We start from the raw sequence: 20394 nt of genomic DNA on the forward strand, positions 1-20394 counted from the left end.
ATAAGATTCTGAAGCTTGCTTATCCTGGCAGCACTCAGTGTAAAGCAAAGAACATTTTGGACCAGGGTGCTTGTCCATCATAGGGCTCCCTGATGCACACATGCAACAGTCAATTCATCTAAACCTGCATGGATTTGTGAGCAGCCAAGCTTGCCACTGTGGCGTCATATTTCCTGGAAGAAGATAAAACAAACCACACAAATAGCCATAAATAACAACAGTTTAAAATTAGACAGCTTTAATGACCCCAAATAATAGACAAGTCAAAATATATATATACATATATAGTTAAAATTTCATTGCTTTGTTTGACCAATGGTTTTCGGTGACCAGGAGCATAAAACATCTGCATGTTATCAGATCGATTTCTCCGCTTGAGTTCTAATCTAAGAATCAACAGAATCTGATCTGAACTTTCCCGCAGATCCTAGCAGATTTTGATGTAGCACACGGTAATACTGACTGGTCCCCGTTGACATTTGTGATTCAATAACAGTCCAAAAAATGCTACATAAGTGCCTTGTTTGGCCAACATTCGTAATTGGTTTAATGTCTTTGGTACAGTTTTTTTTTTTTTACATTTTGAGTGAATGTAAGATGCCAACGTACGCACAAGGCTGTGTTGAATTAAGGACAACTCAAAGACCAAACCTCTCATGTAAGAGAGTCCAAGTCTACTAAGTCTACTGAAATGTGCCAGTTTGAAATATGATAAGTTAAGCCTTTTGCTAGTTAACAGCTTGACAAAAGTGTAGGCATGAACCAGATCAGTTGAGTAAACGATTTTCTTTTATATGAGGCCAGCTGCCTATTATATAGAAGACATAAGAAATAAATAAGGACTGGTATACCAAATCATTTGATTTTTTGTTCTTAACATGGTGCCTTGCTAGAGAGCAGGATGAACAGGATGAACACCCAATTATATAATTATATTTGGCTTTGTATGTGAATACAAAGCATAAAACATTACTATATACAATTTAAATTTAGCCCAGCGTCATGTTGACTTCTACACTTGCCATGACCCTTGTTGTTTTTACATGATTTTCATTTTCTCAAATAGTCTGTTGCTGTCTTGATGTGCTTTGCATTGGGTCCTCTTAATATGTTCTCTGGCATGTTCATCAGCATTCATTCAAGGCCTGCAGGGTAAGGGGCATTTTGATATTTTGTTATATATTTAGACAGAATTGAGGCATTAACAGTAATATTTTGGAGATTTCCATCTTGATAAATGTTCCTTCTGTTCTAGCACAGCACCTGAGGAAAATTTACTTTCATTGTCTTGGGAAAGTGGATATACCTGATGATCGTTGGTGTTCCTCATGATTAAGAATGTTCTGTGTCTTTTAAGAAATGAAGCCACACAACACATCCCTATCCATTGTGGATGAGTCCAGCCATAGCACTTGGTGATGAGAAGTGGTGCTAGAAGGCTCCACTTTACATCACTCAGCAATTCATCTGAAACCCTAACTCAAAATGTATTGGGGCCATCATCTTCATTTTTGGGAAATGTTGCACACATTTTATGGTAAATTGATTTAAAATAATTGCAATTGATTCCTACACCACTCAATCATTCTTTATATTTCTAACTACTTCTTTCACTAGTACAAAAATTTTGAAATCATCTAGGCTTTAGACTTTTTCATAGGTCCTGTTGTTTTCTTCAACATCTGGACTTTTGGCACAGCCCACATAATCTTTCCTGCATGTGGACCTTATGGTGGCTCTTTCTGAACCGTTGCTTTGATCATCTAGTTATGCATGCTCTGGAACTAATAATTTATTAACTGTGAGGACTTTGTAGTGAAGTGTGATTATATGCATTTTGTAAAAATAGGATACAAAAGTTGACTTAAATCTGGAGTAAAGGAGCATTTAAGGAGTCACGGGTTGACTTGAATAAACTTTCCACAAATTTTTCCATCTTCTTCATAGTTTAGATGAACACCATGCTGTTATGTTTTCTTGCATAATAATGAATGTCACAATAATGCTATCAGCAGGCCCAGAACCAAGTGTCACGTGTTAAGATGAGGGAGTGAGAAGATGAAGAAAAGTGACATAATTTAAGTTTGTCTGCTTTTGATGGTATTGTCTTTCCTCCCACCATTTTTTATCACTCAAAAAGGTGAAATGAGGTAATAAAATATAACCCTCCAGCTACGACTGCTGTAGAGTATGAGGTACTGGAAAACTGCTCACTTGTTCTCCAAAGAAAACATACAAACGTTGTGACATCTGAGTTCCAGAAGCCACACTTTTCTTCCGTGTCCATATGTCCATTTCTTCCATTTTTTAAAATACTGATAAAATCTGAATTGTTTTTCTTTTTTGTAATTAATTATAAACCAAAAGAAATAACATTAGCATCAGCATTCTACCAGATGCTAATAAAAGGTCTTTTCCAGCAATGAGTCCTGATGGGATGAAGTAATCAGGTATCCAGCCACCATTGAGTCAGCCTGTTCAACCGTGTCTGTAGGAAGAAGGCTAAAAAGGGACGGGGTTTGTCTTGGTTTTGTTTTTTGTATTTTTTTTTACTGTGCCATATTTTTGGTTTATTTGTTTTTCTTCAGATCCTGTTAGTGTCCTCCTACACTGTTTCCTCCTCCTTTGGCCCAGTCCGCAATGATGAAGGATAGACTCATAATCATGAAGATGAATCCAACTGTAGCAAAGCAGGCAGCCTGGAAATAGGAAAGAACATATATAAATTAGCATAAATTGTGGAAAAGAACCTTGGAGGGCTCTGTTTAACAAATGTTTGCTGTCTATGGATCAAGATGAAAGACTGTTCAGAACTACAGAACAGCCTTGATTGAGCATGAGTATCGCTCACAATGTTTACTCTTTTATATTTCATTTAAAATTTCAATTATTTGTCTCATGTCACTTTGACTTCTTTGTCATCACAACAGATAACATCCACCAGTCCCCTTTCTGATGCTTTGAGTTAGGGAAGGTTGAATGGCTTATTGATACATATAGCTGTTTTCTCTGGATGTACAAGTGGAGTGGCAAAACTAACAGCGATCTATAGGTGACGCTCATGAGAGCCAGTGTAGCCACAGCATTAATACCAGGACCCATAACAGCAGCCTGGTCTGACACTGGATCGACACCAGCTTTCAGACCTTAGTACTGGTACCAAAATGGTTCCAAAGAAAATAGTGGATAACTTTAAAACTTCCTGGTCTTACTCCAGCCACCCTGGTGCATTGTATGTCTCCACGGTGTGCTACACCATTGTGCTGCACTCTGTGTTGCTTCCCTCTTTCCAGCATCCAATGTAGGTGACGTCTTCATTACATCAAAGCAAGATAGAGGGGTATTTTTGAGGTACGTGTGTTGTCTCAATTGTGTTAAAGCAACCAGGGGATACCCCATGAAGTCTCAATTGTGTCTAGTCAAGGAAGAATCCCTCTTGAAGTATCAATCACAACAAAGCAAGGAGGTGGTCTCCAGCATGTCAAAGCTTGTTTTACCCTGTATAGACTACTGTGTGTTGGGGTAGGGTAGAAAAATAACATTTATTTACAGTACTAAAAATATTAAAATGCTGGAACCATACAGTTTTAAAAATTGGGTACTGGTATACAGTATTCGGTGAACAAGACCTTTTGATGCCTTGTAAAATTATGAGCTGCGAACACTCCATCATCAGAAATATAATTATTGAAAATCTAATGAGTCAGTAACAAACAGACCACAACTACCATATGATACAATTTAAAGTAACATTTCAGTAGCCCAGCAATAGTTAAGTGGGTAGCATGTGCTAAATTTCCTCAACCTTTTGTATGAAGATATGCTTCCTGGTATATGTCTTGAATATTCTTCCCCTTAATTTTCATTAATGTCCTTGAGTATCTGATTCATTATTTCTCTGAAAGAATTGTTGAAGAAGCACTTTATCACTGCTTTAAAAAATGTAAAAAAATTTGTAGATCTATAGCAGGTCTACATGTATCCTTCTCTGTTCAATAATAAAGAAATGTAATTGACTGAGTCTGTCACAATGGGACATGCTTTTTAGTCTATGAATCTTATACAGCTACTGCAACAGTGATGCTGTCTTTGTGCTTTTATGGTGACCAGAACTGCACCCAGTATTCCAGATGTGATCTTACAAGTGCATTACAGCATCTGGTTTGTTGGATACGCAGCAAATGATCACTGCTTCTGTGACGTAGAAACCAAATAACAAAGGTGGATACAGAACCATGCCATACAACACTTTGCTAACAGAATACGTATACATCAATTCATCAATCAGTCAGGCTATTTGAAATTTTTGTGAAACTCAGTAAGGGAAACCACACAAACCTTCCACTAAGATACTGTACCTGGATTTTAGATCTTGAATTCATTGGTTCTCTCTCTGTGGGAACAATCCGTATATAGAAGATACCAGGGAGGATGAAGATGAGACTTGGAGCTGATGTGGCACCTGCAAAAAAATAAAAAAAGATGACAGGAAGAAAATGACATATTAAGTAGTCTTGTAAATTTTAATTCAATGCAACCTTCATTTTACTTTTAAACAAAACAGCCCTACCTATATAAGAATACAAAGTCTGAATTAGCATAAGCTATCCTAATTCGTGTTGGTCATGTAATAATTTACTTCATGAAATAAATAAGAACTGCTGCATCAAGTATTTGTCATTTTTCACCCCCTGACAGAGGTCCTTAGAGGGCCACATCCCTAGTCAAGGATCAAAAACCAAAATTTACTTCATATCATTGACCTTAACCTTGACCTTTTCAGTAACCTCGAAACAGCCTAAGTAAGACAACACTCTGCAGTACATTCTTATATTACCAATCCCCATTTTTTTTCCAAGTTTTGTTAAAAGGATTAACTCTGAACCCTTGTATCCCATTAGGAGATGAACCTCTGGGGTCGGTTGATGTGACATGCACAACTTTAAGTCCTTCTGATCATTTTTCCTGAAAACACTTGTTGGATTAAAAAGATGGCCTAAGTTTTTTTATTTCTGGTCTAGAATAGAGGTAAACCCCAAAAACTCAATGTCTTGTATAACTAGTCATCAAGATGAGTAAAGCATCAGATCAAATCTGACAACTTTCTTATACTGGAGCATCAGGGTGTGTCGGGCAAAAAAAAAAACAATTGAAATAATTATTATGAATACAAAATGTAATTTTGGCTTAAGCAAAATAGCATATTACAGATCATATTATATAGCTGATAGTTCATCCATCCATTATCCAACCCACTATATCCTAACTACAGGGTCACAGGGGTCTGCTGGAGCCAATCCCAGCCAACACAGGGCGCAAGGCAGGAAATAAATCCCAGGCAGGGTGCCGGCCCACCACAGGGCGCACATACACAGACACACACTACGGACAATTTAGAATGACCAATGCACCTAACCTGCATGTCTTTGGACTGTGGGAGGAAACCCACGCAGACATGGGGAGAACATGCAAACGCCACGCAGGAAGGTCCCGGGAAGCGAACCCGGGTCTGCTAACTGCGAGGCAGCAGCGTTACGCACCGCACTACCGTGCTGCCCGCTGATAGTTAATTTTATAATAATCATGGGCCTTAATTCCATTGAAAGTATCTAGTTTTCATACTGTGTAATGCATGTTATTGGACATTTTAGAAAAGTGAAAGGATATTGGGCTGAACTGCAAGAATGGAAATGTGTTTAATGTGACCCCATTATTGTATATGCAGGGCCAAAAAGGATCTTAACTGCTGGAGCCACAAAGTACTGACTGGTAATTTGAAGTGCTCATTATAGATATTATAATATTATAATATTTTCAAACACTGACTTGTGCATTAGCTGAAAAAATATTGACGGCAAAAAACCCAGCAAGACCAATACAAGGTATCAAACATCTCCAAAACACAACGCCAAAAAATCTGCCATAGTAAAGTAAAAGTAAAAATGAAATAAGTATTTTTTCCACATAAATAAATAAAAGCATAAAATACAAACATTAACATCCTGTAGTTATTTGAAAAACATATTACTGTGTACAAAAATGAACTATAATAATGAAAAGGTTTTCTCTGCTTAATCTTACCAATTATTCCAAAAATGTCTCGAATATTGGGAACGAAGATGACCAGTAGGTTGACAACAAAAAGCAAACAGATGGCAATGGTTACATGTCGCACCCAGTGGAACTCCTTTCCAGGAAAAAGCAATTGCTGTACAGCTCGACGAATCTAGAAGATCAAAAATTTTCAGTCTATGCATTTATTTTCAGGAAACAATATAATTTATTTAAAGAAGTCTGTAGTTTTACATACCGGGAAAAGTACAACAGGGACAGTAAGGGTAACGGCAACGAGGACAGCCAGACGAACACAAAGGATCAGTTTATCCAGAGGGTTGACCTTGCTGTAGGTATGAAGGAGTTCTGCCTCCACATTGCCTAAAATGAAAGTATAGACAGAAAATCCAACCTTTAGATAGAAAAGATTGCGTTTGTTTGGACATGTGCAGAGGAGAGATGCTGGGTATATTGGGAAAAGGATGCTAAGGACAGAGCTGCCAGGCAACTGAAAAAGAAGAAGGCCTAAGAGGAGGTTTATGGAAGTGCTGAGAGAGGACATGCAAGTGATGGGGGTAACAAAACAAGATTCAGAGGACAGAAAGATATGGAAGAAGATGATCTGCTGTGGCGACCCCTAACGGGAGCATCCGAAAAAAGAAGATACATGTCTTTGAAATCCTTCTATCCAAGACTACATGGACATTCATGAAAATTAGGTTTAATGAGACAAGTTCCAAGTGCTATTTACAGATAAAAACAACTAATACAGGCCCTGAAATAGGACAGATATTTACATTATTGAAAACTTTTATGGAAAGAATAAAGGAGAGCTAGAGTGACCACAGCTAGAAATGAGGATTTGTTCCTTGGAGCTATAACCACAGGTGTGGATAAAATACTTAACTTGGCTGCAAAATTCAGTATGTATCAAGGAATTAACTACAAACAGAACAGTTATAGTAGTCAAATTACAAGAGACCATTGAGTTAGAACAGATATATAAAATAAGGCATGGCAGACTTCTTTACCAAGGCAATAATGAGGTTGTAGCTGACAACAGAGGTCAGCATAACATTTCTGTATTTATCTAAAGTAAATATTCTAGAACTACCCAGAACATTTCTGAAGTAAAACAGAAAGGTCTGAGGTATTAAATCTAAAAACATACTAAAAAAAGCCTGAAGAGGAAATTACTAAATAACTGAACCCAGGGTATCAATTTACGCAATTTGCCCTGAATGGAAAAAAACATGATAACTGAGATAACATTCCAGTTGGATTATAAAGCAAAATGCCTACAAGACAAAAATGACCCCAGATCTTATAATCAGGGAGAGTCTAGAAAAACCAAAGAAGTCAAATGTCAGATTAAAAATATGCAACATTTAACAGGCATAATGCAACAAAGTGAGTGACCTGAAGCAAGCTTTCAAAAGTAACAATCATTGTGTCATACCCTATAAGGTAGTCTACAAAAATATACAACCATGTTCTGTTTGTGTGAGGCAAGGGATGCTTGAGAAAAGCTGATTACCCTGAGAATCCTCACCTCATGAACAGGTACACAGTACACAGCACTGCATTTCCTGATATGGATAAAGTGTTGCAGTTAGCAGGGATGTTTTACCGCCTCAGAATTCTCCCCAAAATGGTTCCTATTAAACAGAAATAAATTGGCAGCCTAGCATCAAACCTCACACTGGAGCAAATACTGTAGTAAAGATATAGACACATTTTTAAAAGTACAAAGTATTAAAAAATTAATCTATTAAACTAAAAGTCACCTTAACTATTCTCAAATATGCAATATGTGTCAATTCTGATGACAGAATATAAGAAAATAATGAGTTGCTTAACAAGAAAGGGAGGTCATACAAAGGTAGAAGTTTGGTTTGTTTAACAAATTGATTATAGAAAACACAACCAGTTGCAATCACCCTGGAGGGCCAAAGGAAAAAAAGAGGCACAACATCATTCACTGTGCAGTGAAAAAGTCAGATATTAAAAGGATAACATTCTGGGTAAAGATGGGCTCTCAGCAGTGAATTTCCCCTTTTAATTGTTAGTGCTTTTGGTAACTTCTGCTCTACTGGTGACAGGGATCAACACTGCTACCTTACAATGCCAGGGACTTGGAGGTCAATCAAAGGCCCAGTAACTGGCTGAGTGAAGTTTACATGTTTACTGTGCTTATGTGAAAATTTCCCCACACTCGCTGGTTTCCCTTTACATGCTAGAAATAATCAGATTATGCTACTAGGTTGTGTGGGTGAGTGTGAACTGCAGTGATCTGGTGTTGAAGCCAGTGGTGGTTCCCTCATTGCTTAGAGTCAAAATTAAAGAATGAATACATTTATTTCCCAAATTGAAGTATTTAAAAATACTGACTAAGTCAAACTGTTAATATTTGTGGCATCAGAAAATTACTGCAGACTCTTAATTGTTGTGTTATCTTTTTTGCCAAATACCAATGCAATACAGCAAAATAAACATGCCTACTTATGCTAATGGGCTTTGCACAACAAACTTGCTGAAATATGACATTATAAGGAAAGGTTTTTCTGTATACTCTGCAAAGTTTGAAATTTGGACTGCTGTGGATGAAACTTATAAAGATTCATCTTTAGGAATAAATTGTACTTAAACACTTCATACACAAGGAGGGCTACAAGTTCATCAAAGTGACATTTACCAGTACATCAGGGAGAACATTTGGACAAAACATATTTTTAATAAACTGGGCTAATTTTAGTATTCTACCCATCCATTATTAAACCCACATAATTTAATTATGGATCAACAGAATCTTATGCCCACATAGATATGATTGGGAAAAAGATAGGAACCAACCTTATAGAGGTAGCCAGCCCATTAAACAAGGTAACTGTCAGAGATCTTTCCACTTAAAAAAAGCACGATCATTTCTTCTCCTTAAAAGAAGGCGGACATTTGCATATGCTGCACTGTAAACATGTGAAAAAATGCAACCACAAACGTATGCTTTATTAATTCACACTGGCCACATATGAATCAAAATGACATGGTTGGCTTATAATCCATGGTTATTTGTAGGAACATTTTTTTTAAACTTGCACATAACAATTGTGTTTGCCTATTAAGTGCATAGATATATTATAAATCTCTCCATACACTTTTCCTAACCTAGTTTAACTTTTTGTCACTCAGCTCACACCAAAAGAACCAGGAATTTGACAGGAGTGTTTGGGACGTTAAAGGATAACTGCAAAAAAACTGGCAATAACTCATGTGGACATGAGTGGAATGTACAAACCTCAAAGACCATGAGTAGACTGCAACATTAGCTTGGCTTGTGTTGTCAGGGCTAACTACTGTACCACCACACCACCCTCTGTGCTGTACTCTTTAGTGTGGATAGTGAAATGACATCCATGCAAGATCTGTTATAAACAGGATGCAATGTATTTATATTCTTAACTTGTTGCTTTCTTTGCATGGTGCCTTCTTAACCTAACCTCTGCCATCTAATGGTAACTCTCGTCTTGACAGGAGAACTTGTGAGCAACTCAAAACATTCAGTAGTATTGTTGTAATCTACAGGACATGTGTTGTCAATCCTTGTTGTTAAGTAAAACATTTGCTTCAGGTTGCTCAGCCTATTTGTTCCTTTCCGATCAGACCAAACATCTTGTTTAATTAAATTACTTGATCAACCTTTAAGCCTGTAGTCTAACATGAGATTGCCATGGCAGATTTTACTTTCATGTCAAATTCAGATGGTGACCAAAGGTATTAACGTCAGTCATGTTTTTTTAAGTCAGTAAAATGGGTGACCTAATACTTTTTCTCCTTCTGCCAAATCAAAAGTTCCTATTAGTGTATAAATTAGTTTTTCATTTTATTACCTACCATCTACTGAGCTAAGCTTCTCTAGTGTGGTGTTATAAGGAGTTGTTACTTTTACAACCATCAGCAAACACAAGACAGGAACCAAGAATGGAAGGAGAAACAATCCAACAATCATACACACAACTACACTCACCCTCACTGAGTCAGTTTAGAGTCCCTGTTTGACTGTGTTTGTATTGTTGGATGAAACATATAACATACTGTATACTATTGATATGTTTATTTCACATTTTGCAAGTCTTATCTATAATATACTAATGTATAAAAATCACCAAACTGCACTTTCCCTTCATTTTTTACAGCAGCATTTAGTGAGGGATTCCTTGGAGAATGGCAAAAATAGATGATGCCACCACACACCACAAGGTGGCATCAAAAAGCAATTCACATCCACTAGCTCACTGGTGGTGACTGCTTGATTCTTGTTCGGCAGTGGGGAATAGTTAAATGGGAGCATTTTTACCTTCTAGTAAGCTATTATCAAATCTGTAATTACATTCTTGCAAGGCATGAAATCACCATGGCAGGACATATTCATACTTATATCCAGTCTCCCCTTGGGCCAATTAAGAGCTGTTAGATATAAACATAACATATAGTATTACAGTGACAAACCTGTTAAATTAGAAAATAAATATAATAAAAACAAACAACACCCTTCCCTCCCCAACATACTGATTTGATATGACATAAGTGATAGATATTGTCTAGAATGGAATATAAACTAAAAGGGCTGGAATCCTTAATGTTTCTGGAGAGTCTTACATGAATTGTTTCAAAACAATGCATACTAAAGAGCTTTTTATCAATTCATTTATTTTTCCATTTCCTGAACCTACTTATTTCTATTCAGGGCTTCTATTCCACATATTGTGGGATGTTAGAGTCTATCCTGACAATATCAGGCACAAGGTGTGGGTATCAACCCATTATAGGAAATACTCATAAACACCCCAACTTGCAGATAGCAATTAAATTATAATACATTTGTTAACACTACAGTTAATATTAAAAAATTGCTAATCTCAATCTCTGGCAGATTACATAAAGATTTACATAAAAGCAGTAATGAATAATGGATCCATAATGGATGTTACTGTATATTCTACTACATGCTAAAAGGATAAATAAGGAATTGATATAGCAGGTGGATGGCACAGATTACATCAAGAACAAATTACATCAGGAGGGAGCCGATGTTGAGAACATGACTTTGTGACTTTCTTCTGTTTTGTATTTTTCCATCATTCCTTCTTTTTCGCCATAAGAGAAATGGTTTATGTGAGCTTTTCTCAAAAGATTAAGGTTTTTCTTTCATATATCAAACATTGGCATATTAGTTTAATTGTGGGATTTAAATTGAACCCATTGTGATTGTGTATGGAAGTGTGGAACTGTACTCTGCAACTGAGCTGCATCACATCTAATGCTGCTGGACGAAACCCTTACATAAAATATGAGGTCAGAAAATGGATGGCAGATGTCCTCTGCCCTTAACATTACAGCACTGACTACTATGCTTTTAATACTGCTTGCTCGTGATGAGGTTATTTAATAATAGAATCCTGCAGTAAAACTGTTTACTCTTTCATTATACCTATGCATCTATTAGCTTGTGTGTGTATATGTGTGAGTTAAGAGGGTCCAACAAGTTTTCCAATTATTCCTAACTGAAGGTTTAAAGAATTTTAAGGAATGAAGAGGCCATGAAATTGCAATAAATTTACTCTACACAATTGATATTTTTGCAAAAGCATACACTGAGCAAATTAAAAAGAAGGATTACTATAATTTTGAATGTATTATGAATTGTCAGAAAATCAGTAGGTACAACATTTGCATTATTTTAATGAATCTGAGGCTCATGAAGCTTTACAAAAAACGTGTAATTGATAGTAATTTGCTGCTAATGAACTTACATACACTGCCAAATGACCACACAGTGCAATGACTTTTGAAGAAAATCCAAACTAGCTGAGTGAAAAAGCAACAAATACTGTAACATATATATTAATATATAATATTAATTTCTTTGACTGTAAGCTAATTTAGCCCAGATTTATCATGTTTACCAACTAGTCTCCACACTCTGCGGGCACTGCTTAACTACCACTCATGCCATCGCAGACAAACTAAAGAAGACCACATGACGACACAGAGAAAAATGGAAACCATTCATAATGAGCCTTTGCTGGTTTCCACAAATGAATGACATTAAAATAAAAGATAAAAATATTGTGGTTCATTTTATGTTACAAGAGGTTCAGCTACTAATTTCAGCATCCTGTGTCCTAAGTCAAAAGACCACCAGTAAAAAAAAAGAAAAGTTATAGTGGAAAACATACAAGCATCAAGTCAATGATCCATTTCACTGAGATCAAAGCAAAGTGGACTCTGCTCAGCACCATGCAACATGAGCAAAGTGAATCACAGCAGAGAGGGATCATTAGGACAGGAAGAACACAAGCAAAGGAGAAATGAATTTTTTTGGGCTGTTTTTGTCTGCTTTCCTTCTGATAGGCAATACAATTGCCTAACTAACCTATCTTAATGAATTACTGTTAAGCCAGTTTTAAGGAAATGCATTAATTTGTACAATTTAATGTCCAGATGATCACAACAGGATGTCTACCCATGTGTTTTGTACTCTTTGACTGAGTAAATGACTTGGAAAGAGAAAGTATTCAATCAGATCCAATTAAATGATGTAGATATTAGCGTACCACCCAAGTTTTTGAAAAGTCTTTTGGCTTTTGCACATAACTAAACCCTGTAATCTTGGTAATTCTGCTAGTGTGATTTATAACATAGTGCTATATTCAGTTTGTGTGCAGGTTACATTCAAAGACTTGGGTTTGGTGCAGAGACCAGAACTAGAGTACTGAATTTTCTTTCTGTCCACCTAAGGTGTGTTATGTGTGGACTTTGCATAGGCAATTTACTGTTTACAGTGCAGTAGCAATGTTGTTTCATGCAAATAAGTAATACTCGTAATTTAAATAGTACACACAACTTTTAGTTTACTTCCTTAAAAAGCTCTGTAAATCCTATCTTTTTCAGGATTCAATAAAACCATTTTGCATGAATTTTCCAAAGTGTCTGCTGATTAATGATATGTATTATTATTTGTTACCATCCAGCTGCTATAGCTGTTCACAGTTTGCAGTGGCTAACACAACAAAGTGCTGCCTATTGCAAGCAATTTATCTGTTATCCTCAAAAATGAATATTTTCTAAAAACCCAAAGTTCTTTACAAAAAAATACATGTGTAATCTGGAGAAATTCAGGTAGTTTATTCATAACAGGGATGCTGTTTTAACATTCTGACTGCCACACACACAACAACCACACCTCCTATAATTTCTGATCCTTCATTTCAGCACTATAAAAGTTAAGCTCCTAGAAACTATTGAGATCATCAGAAAAAAAATTGAAATGCGGTGTCGCAGCTTTGTTTTGCAAACATGCTCGCCCGCTTTGTCTATCAGCGGCTAAGTGAGTTTCTCTCTCGTTTGTCTTTCCTTTGCGGTTTCATTTTGGCAACAGAGTCGTTTTCTTTCAGCTTCATGCTGTAGCCTCATACTTCTTTCTTTATCTGACTCGTTAACTTGGGGCCACCTTGCCGGCTCTTTGAGCTTCATGCTGCAGCCTCGCACTTCCGGGCTGGCCAGACAGACAGACACACACACCCTTCCACGCGTAGACGTTTATATATAAGATATATATACACACCGGCCAAAAGTTTTAGAACACCTCAGTTTTTTATGGAAATGCACGTAGTTTAATGTCTTAATGTTTCATGAAATCAAGGCATAGAAAAAATAAACAGTAGCAAATAAAAAAAAAATTGATTCATGAAATTAGCCACCTTTTGCTGATATCACAACAAACCTTTGGATTGTATAGGACATGTAGGACACCATATTTTTTTAATTTCTTTAAATGAAAGGCCTACACTTCTATGTGCAATCATACTCTGCCTCATTTCATTTGTTAATTGCCATTTTCTAGCCATTATCACTGGAATTTACAAGTTTCTACAGAGTAACTTTGTCCAAGTACTTCAGAGGGTGCAGTTACAGTCTGTTCCAACTCTGTTTCAACACACACAGAATGTTTTTAAGTAATCAACAGAAGCTAGGACAAGAAGGATATCAGAGAGGCTAAAAGACAGTTGGAGAGGAATATAGCAGATAAGGCAAAAGAAGACCCCAAGAGATTCTTTCAGTATTTTAGTAGTAAAAGAACAGTTAAGGAGGAGGTCAAGTTCATCAGGAATAGTAAAGGGGAATTAAAAGATACAGACAATGAAATAGCAGATGCCCTAAACTTACATTTTTCTGAGGTGTTTACAAGTTAGCAAATGGATAATCTCCCAGAGGTAAACGCAACTACTAGATAGATAGATAGATAGATAGATAGATAGATAGATAGATAGATAGATAGATAGATAGATAGATAGATAGATAGATAGATAGATAGATAGATAGATAGATAGATAGATAGATAGATAGATAGATAGATACTTACTAAGGAGGTACTGAGGGATTTGGAAATTGTAGAGGGAGACGTGCTGTTCAGATTAAATAAGATGAAATCAAACAAATCACCAGGCCCAGATAATATTTATCCTTGTGTTCTTAAGGAGGCTATTGAGTACATATATAACCCCTTGACACATTTTTAGGAAGTCACTGAGCACTGGAGAGATTCCGAAGGACTGGAAAATGGCAAATATCATCCCATTATATAAAAAGGGTGACAGTACAGATCCAAGCAACTATAGGCCAGTAAGCTTAACATGCATCACAGGAAAATTAATGGAAGGAATTATTAAGGATAAGATTGAGCAACACATGGCAAGGACAGGAGTTATTCTGAACAGTCAGCATGGGTTCAGAAGAGGGAGGTCATGTTTTACTAACATGTTGGAATTCTATGAGGTTGCAATAAAAGCATTCGATCAAAGTGGAGCATATGATATTATTTATCTGGACTTTCAGACAGCATTTAATAAGGTGCCACATGAGTGGTTGGGCATCAAATTAAAAGTGGGAGTTCAGGGTGATGTTTTTAGATGGGTTCAGATTTGGCTCAGACACAGGGAGCAGAGGGTGATGGTGCGAAGAACCTTTTCAGAACTGGCCGATGTTAAGAGTGGTGTTCCACAGGGGTCAGTGCTAGGGCCGCTGCTATTTTAATATATATATATAAATGATTTAGATAGGAATATAAGTAACAAGCTGGTTAAGTTTGCAGATGATACCAAGATAGGTGGATTAGCAGATAATTTGGAATCCGTTATATCATTACAGAAGGACTTGGATAGCATACAGAATTGGGCAGATTTGTGGCAGATGAAATTTAATGTCAGTAAATGTAAAGTATTACACATAGGAAGTAAAAATATTAGGTTTGAATACACAATGGGCGGTCAGAAAATCGAGAGTACACCTTATGAGAAGGATTTCGGAGTCATAGTGGACTCTAAGCTATCAACTTCCCAACAGTGTTCAGAAGCCATTAAGAAGGCTAACAGAATGTTAGGTTATATTGCACGATCTGTGGAGTACAAGTCCAAGGAGGTTCTGCTCAACCTTTATAATACACTGGTGAGGCCTCATCTTGAGTACTGTGTGCAGTTTTGGTCTCCAGGCTACAAAAAGGTCCAGAGAAGAGTGACTAGGCTGATTCCAGGTCTACAGGGGTTGAATTATGAGGAAACATTAAAAGAGCTGAGCCTTTACAGTTTAAGCAAAAGAAGATTAAGAGGTGACAGGATTGAAGTGTTCTTATGAAGGGAATTAGTACAGTGGATCGAGACTGTTATTTTAAAATGAGTTCATCAAGAACACGGGGACACAGTTGGAAACTTACTAAGGGTAAATTTCGCACAAACATTAGGAAGTTTTTCTTTCCACAAAGAACGATAGACACTTGGAATAAGTTACCAAGTAGGGTGGTAGACAGTAAGACATTAGGGGCTTTCAAAACTCGACTTGATGTTTTCTTGGAGGAAACAAGTGGATAGGACTGGCGAGCTTTGTTGGGCTGAATGGCCTGTTCTCGTCTAGATTGTTCTAATGTTCTAATGTGTACAAATTGTTTCCTTCAACTTGGAAAGCTTAATTTGCTCCAACTGCTGCAGAAAATCTGTGGTTTATAACCTGTTACTTGTTCATTGAAGTAGGCCTATTTGTAATCTGAAATTTCCTTTGTTTTTAAGTTTTTCCTACCCTAAACTTTAAATTTAAACCTCTGGTAGTTTACCGCTTACCTTTTCACCATTTTAAGGTCATTCATTGCATTTCAACTGATTACATTTCAAGAAAAACTGAGGTGTTCTAAAACCTTTGACTGGTAGTGTTATATACACACACAATATTAGTACTATTATTGGTTCGTCCTGTACCTGTTTGTTTAATCCAACTTACACACTTACACCGTTAGCATAAATAAGTCTCTTTTATATAACATAAGCACTGGATTCATGGAAAGTGCATGCTTTACAAGAGGTAAACTTTTTAAAATCATTATTCATGGCATATTGTTAATATTAATGTATGCATCTGTTACGCTCTCAAAAGAATCAACAGTGTGTTAGAAATGCAATACAATCCATTAGAGAATAGACATTGATAAGATTAGAAATGTAATACAATCCACTGCTTTTAAATATAATAGTGTATATGTAACATCTTTTGTCTTTTTCTCTAGTTGGCTGGTGAGATGAACCATTTGCATTTAAAAATACTGTATATTAATAATACTGAACAACTGAAAGTGTATTATATTTTTCATCCATACCTTTTCCCAGTTCTATTGTGACCAGGTTGTACTGTAAAAGCATTAAAATTTAATTAAAAATTTTAATGATGGTGGTTGACTCCAGCATTGTATGGAGTCAGACAAGATATTAAAATCCCCATTCATGTTGTAAATTTTAGGCCTAACTGAAATAAATCACCCCTCTCAGTTGTCTTACCTTCTTCTCATTGTCATGTTGTACATTTGAGGCCTAACTGAAATAAATCCCATTGTACTGAAACTGGCAAAATTTCCCAGCTTTTGCTTAGACCAAAAGAAATTAATAATTTTAATTGTTGCACCCCCAACCCCTCAAAAATTAAAGTAACATAGTTTTTCCTTGTGCAAATCTTACCATAAAATGTTAAGTAGCCAAAAATAGCAGTTAGAAGATACATAATAAACATGGCCATGATGGAGATGTTGGCAACATTTTGCATCCGCTTCTTGGTGGCACTATTATAAAATAAAAGAATAACACATGTCATTTCTCTCACATTTTTCTTTTAAATAAAATGAGTACAGACAGTAATTCCTTATGTCATGTAGAGGATCGATATACCTGAAAAGATTATTTTCTGTGCAACGAAATGAAACAATGTACTGCACCACCTACTTGCAATATTTGATGATTTTTTAAAAAAAATATCAATTTTAATTTGGTGTTTTCATTCCTCTTAAATCTATTGAATAACAAAATCCTTGATAACACTTGCTTGGGACTCTCTAATAACCCAGTAGTTCCATAGTAATTGCAGGCATAAGTACAGTACTCAACCTCACAGTAATTCAGGAACTGATAGTCAAGTAGAGAAATAATTTATCTTTACAAAATATAAAATTTTCAAATAATCAATCTAAACAAAAATGATATATATAAAAGAATATGTTGCCTGAATGCATGACTGAAAGAGAATAATGGTAAGCCATTAAATCAACAATGTGTAATGTACTATTAAGCCAATGAAAATCATATAAATGGATGTAGCTGGCAGTGTGGTAATGCAGGTTTAAACTACTCTCAAGTGATTTCTGTAAAACAGACACAAAGGAGCAATACATCATAAAATCACAAGTCCAACTTTATTTACATGGCTCCAATTATACCACTAAATGTAAAATCAACATGAAGCTCCTTTAGCCAACCCTCCACAACAACACTAAAATGCACAATATATGATTTCTACTTTAACATTCAGCCTTCCTGAGAATTTCAAAATCTAAGCAAGTCTGCAGATATGCAGGAAGATATTTTTACCCTTATTTGTTGCGCCACAAGTGTACAGTGCCATAGACACATTTCAAAATGTTACTGGATGTCTATCAATCAAACAGCAAAAACAGACAACACCTCTGATGCACTGCTGCAAGGTGTAGAACTGGAAAGTTCAATGTCACCATTTCACTAATCACAACTTAACTCGGGCAATTCAAGTGCATATCTAAGTTGTTTTTATTTTCACAGCACATCTAACATTAAAAAAGGCCTCAAAATTAGAGATAGCCTCAAGAATCAGCACCCAGGACAGATCAGAGAGGTGCAGACAAGAAGAGCTTACCACCATGTATGACTCCTTATTTAAATTACGAAAGCTGTAACCCTTATAAATGGCATGGTGGCACAGTGGTTACCCCAAAGTATGGAAATTCAGTTTACAACCTGATCAATGTCTGTGTTGAGGCTGACTATTCAGGTATTTCAGTTTCCTCCTTTATCACAAAAATGTACCTAATAAGTTAACTGACAATGCTAAATCAATCCAGTTTGAGCAAGAATATGTGTGTGACTGTGCCATATGATAAATCACTCCCAGGAAATTGTTCCAGTATTGTGCTCAATGCTTCCAGGAATGGTTTCACGTAGTGGGTGTATATAGTGATCTGGACATCCAAAGGCAGAAAGACATGAAAAACTTCATACCACATACACTTATTTTAAGAAGTAATAAGTTTTGCTTGCTTCTTCTGTTTCCAAGCATACATACATACATAGCATACAACTAAGAGTAGTTTCTTCATTTTTTGCATTACATTTCATGGTCTATATTGTACTTTATGAAATTTTGTGTGTAACTATTTTGTAAAAGATCTATGAGGCAATTATTACAAACAGTGCTATAACAAATTGTATAGCAATTGTCTTGTTTTAAAGGGAACTACATTAGTTCCTAACTAAGTAACAATGAATGAGGAAAACTTAAAATATGAATATATGAGGTGAAAAATGACACTTCTTTACCATAATTTTCAATATATGTGGATCACATACCTCCGCAGCTCTGTGTAAATGGGTAGTACTTCTGGGTGGCACACAAAGGCAAATGCCAGAATAGGGATAGTGTAGGCGGTCTGAAAAGCAAAAGCAGCAAACAAAAAAGAAGTTCAGAATTATTTTTATTTCTTTTTTATAAAATAGAGATTCTTTTACTTTCATTTTTAGTGAAATTCAATCAAACACTACATTTTTATTCCTAAATAAAACAGAAACATGAAATGCACAAACAATACATATGATTAGTGTGTTGTGTTTTCACACTAACTCCACAAAATCATTATAAACTGAGCTTGTTTAAATGTATTTCTTCAATCCTGAAAATGAGCCTGATAATAAAACAAAATCTCTCTCTAAAACTTCTGAAACTATCTTACACTGGCATTCAGTAGTTATAAAGTAATCAGGTCAGCAGCATCTGAGAATATGAACTTAATCCTCAATTGTCAAAAAGTGTGATAGCAACACTATGGAAGCCATCTAAAACAAAAGGAGTAACTGCACTGTAACTCCAGTCAAAAGCGAGCAAACCTCACATACCAGGGGAGTTTCTCTTATTTTTGACTATTTGGTAGGAGTAGTGAAGTGCAGGGGTCAAAACATTCAATTCATAATTTCATAGTGGACAGAAAGTTTTAAAGCTTAAAATGGCAAAAGAATGAAAATACATATTTAAATCATTTCACTATGAATGCAAGGACTTAACTCAAATGTTATTAAATATTGCCATTATATAATAACATTGTTAGCCCTGTAAAACAGCTTTTAATGGCACACACTTTCAAAAGCACTATGTAAAATTTAAATGGATTGATTGATAGTGTGATGACTGAAAAGTTAAAACAATCCACACAAGCATCAGTTGGCGTCACTCAGCACTGAAACATGGGTAGCAGAAGGACTGTCTGTTATTATTTAATAAACCTTGAAGGTTTTCACATTGCTTCTGTTTGTTAGCCTACCTTTGTAACTGAAACCCCACATCCATGCCACCCTTACAGACTGGTTGTTCACTAAGTCTTGAACATTTATCTTTTACAAGAGTGGTCACATGTATAATAGTTTAACGAACATGTCCACCTAACCTGAGAGTTGATAGTGAATAGTTTTCCTTGACATGTGTCTTCATTATGAGGATCAAAGTGATGACTGCTGTTGGTAGTCCAGTTATGGCTTGTGATGTTAGAAAAAGGCAGAGGGCAGGGAATGCTGTATTTCTTATAAATTACCTAAGAGGGAATGATCATATTAATATTGATATATGAAGCATTTGCATATTTATGTAACATCAATGTATACAGTCAATTTCTTTTGGTCTCTAATATAAACTATTAAGTATAAAAGGGCTTCCAACTCATTTTATCAATCT

General features: G+C 36.0%; 1 protein-coding gene across 3 annotated transcripts in view; it reads right to left on the reverse strand.

The window, feature by feature from the left end:
• Positions 1–214: 214 nt before the first annotated feature.
• Positions 215–20394, reverse strand: part of slc38a5a (solute carrier family 38 member 5a) — a 94548-nt gene continuing 74368 nt past the window's right edge. For all 3 annotated transcript variants that reach the window (XM_039775561.1, XM_039775560.1, XM_039775562.1), the window contains exons 10-16: positions 20111–20254; positions 19023–19102; positions 17109–17209; positions 6311–6435; positions 6082–6226; positions 4359–4462; positions 215–2699 (exon numbers count right to left, since the gene is read on the reverse strand). In XM_039775561.1, the coding sequence (XP_039631495.1) occupies positions 2595–2699; positions 4359–4462; positions 6082–6226; positions 6311–6435; positions 17109–17209; positions 19023–19102; positions 20111–20254 (804 nt within the window). In that variant the 3' untranslated portion in view covers positions 215–2594. The remainder of the gene's footprint in view (positions 2700–4358; positions 4463–6081; positions 6227–6310; positions 6436–17108; positions 17210–19022; positions 19103–20110; positions 20255–20394) is intronic.

The sequence above is a fragment of the Polypterus senegalus genome, chromosome 13, assembly GCF_016835505.1.
Source record: "Polypterus senegalus isolate Bchr_013 chromosome 13, ASM1683550v1, whole genome shotgun sequence".
Classification (NCBI taxonomy): domain Eukaryota; kingdom Metazoa; phylum Chordata; class Cladistia; order Polypteriformes; family Polypteridae; genus Polypterus; species Polypterus senegalus.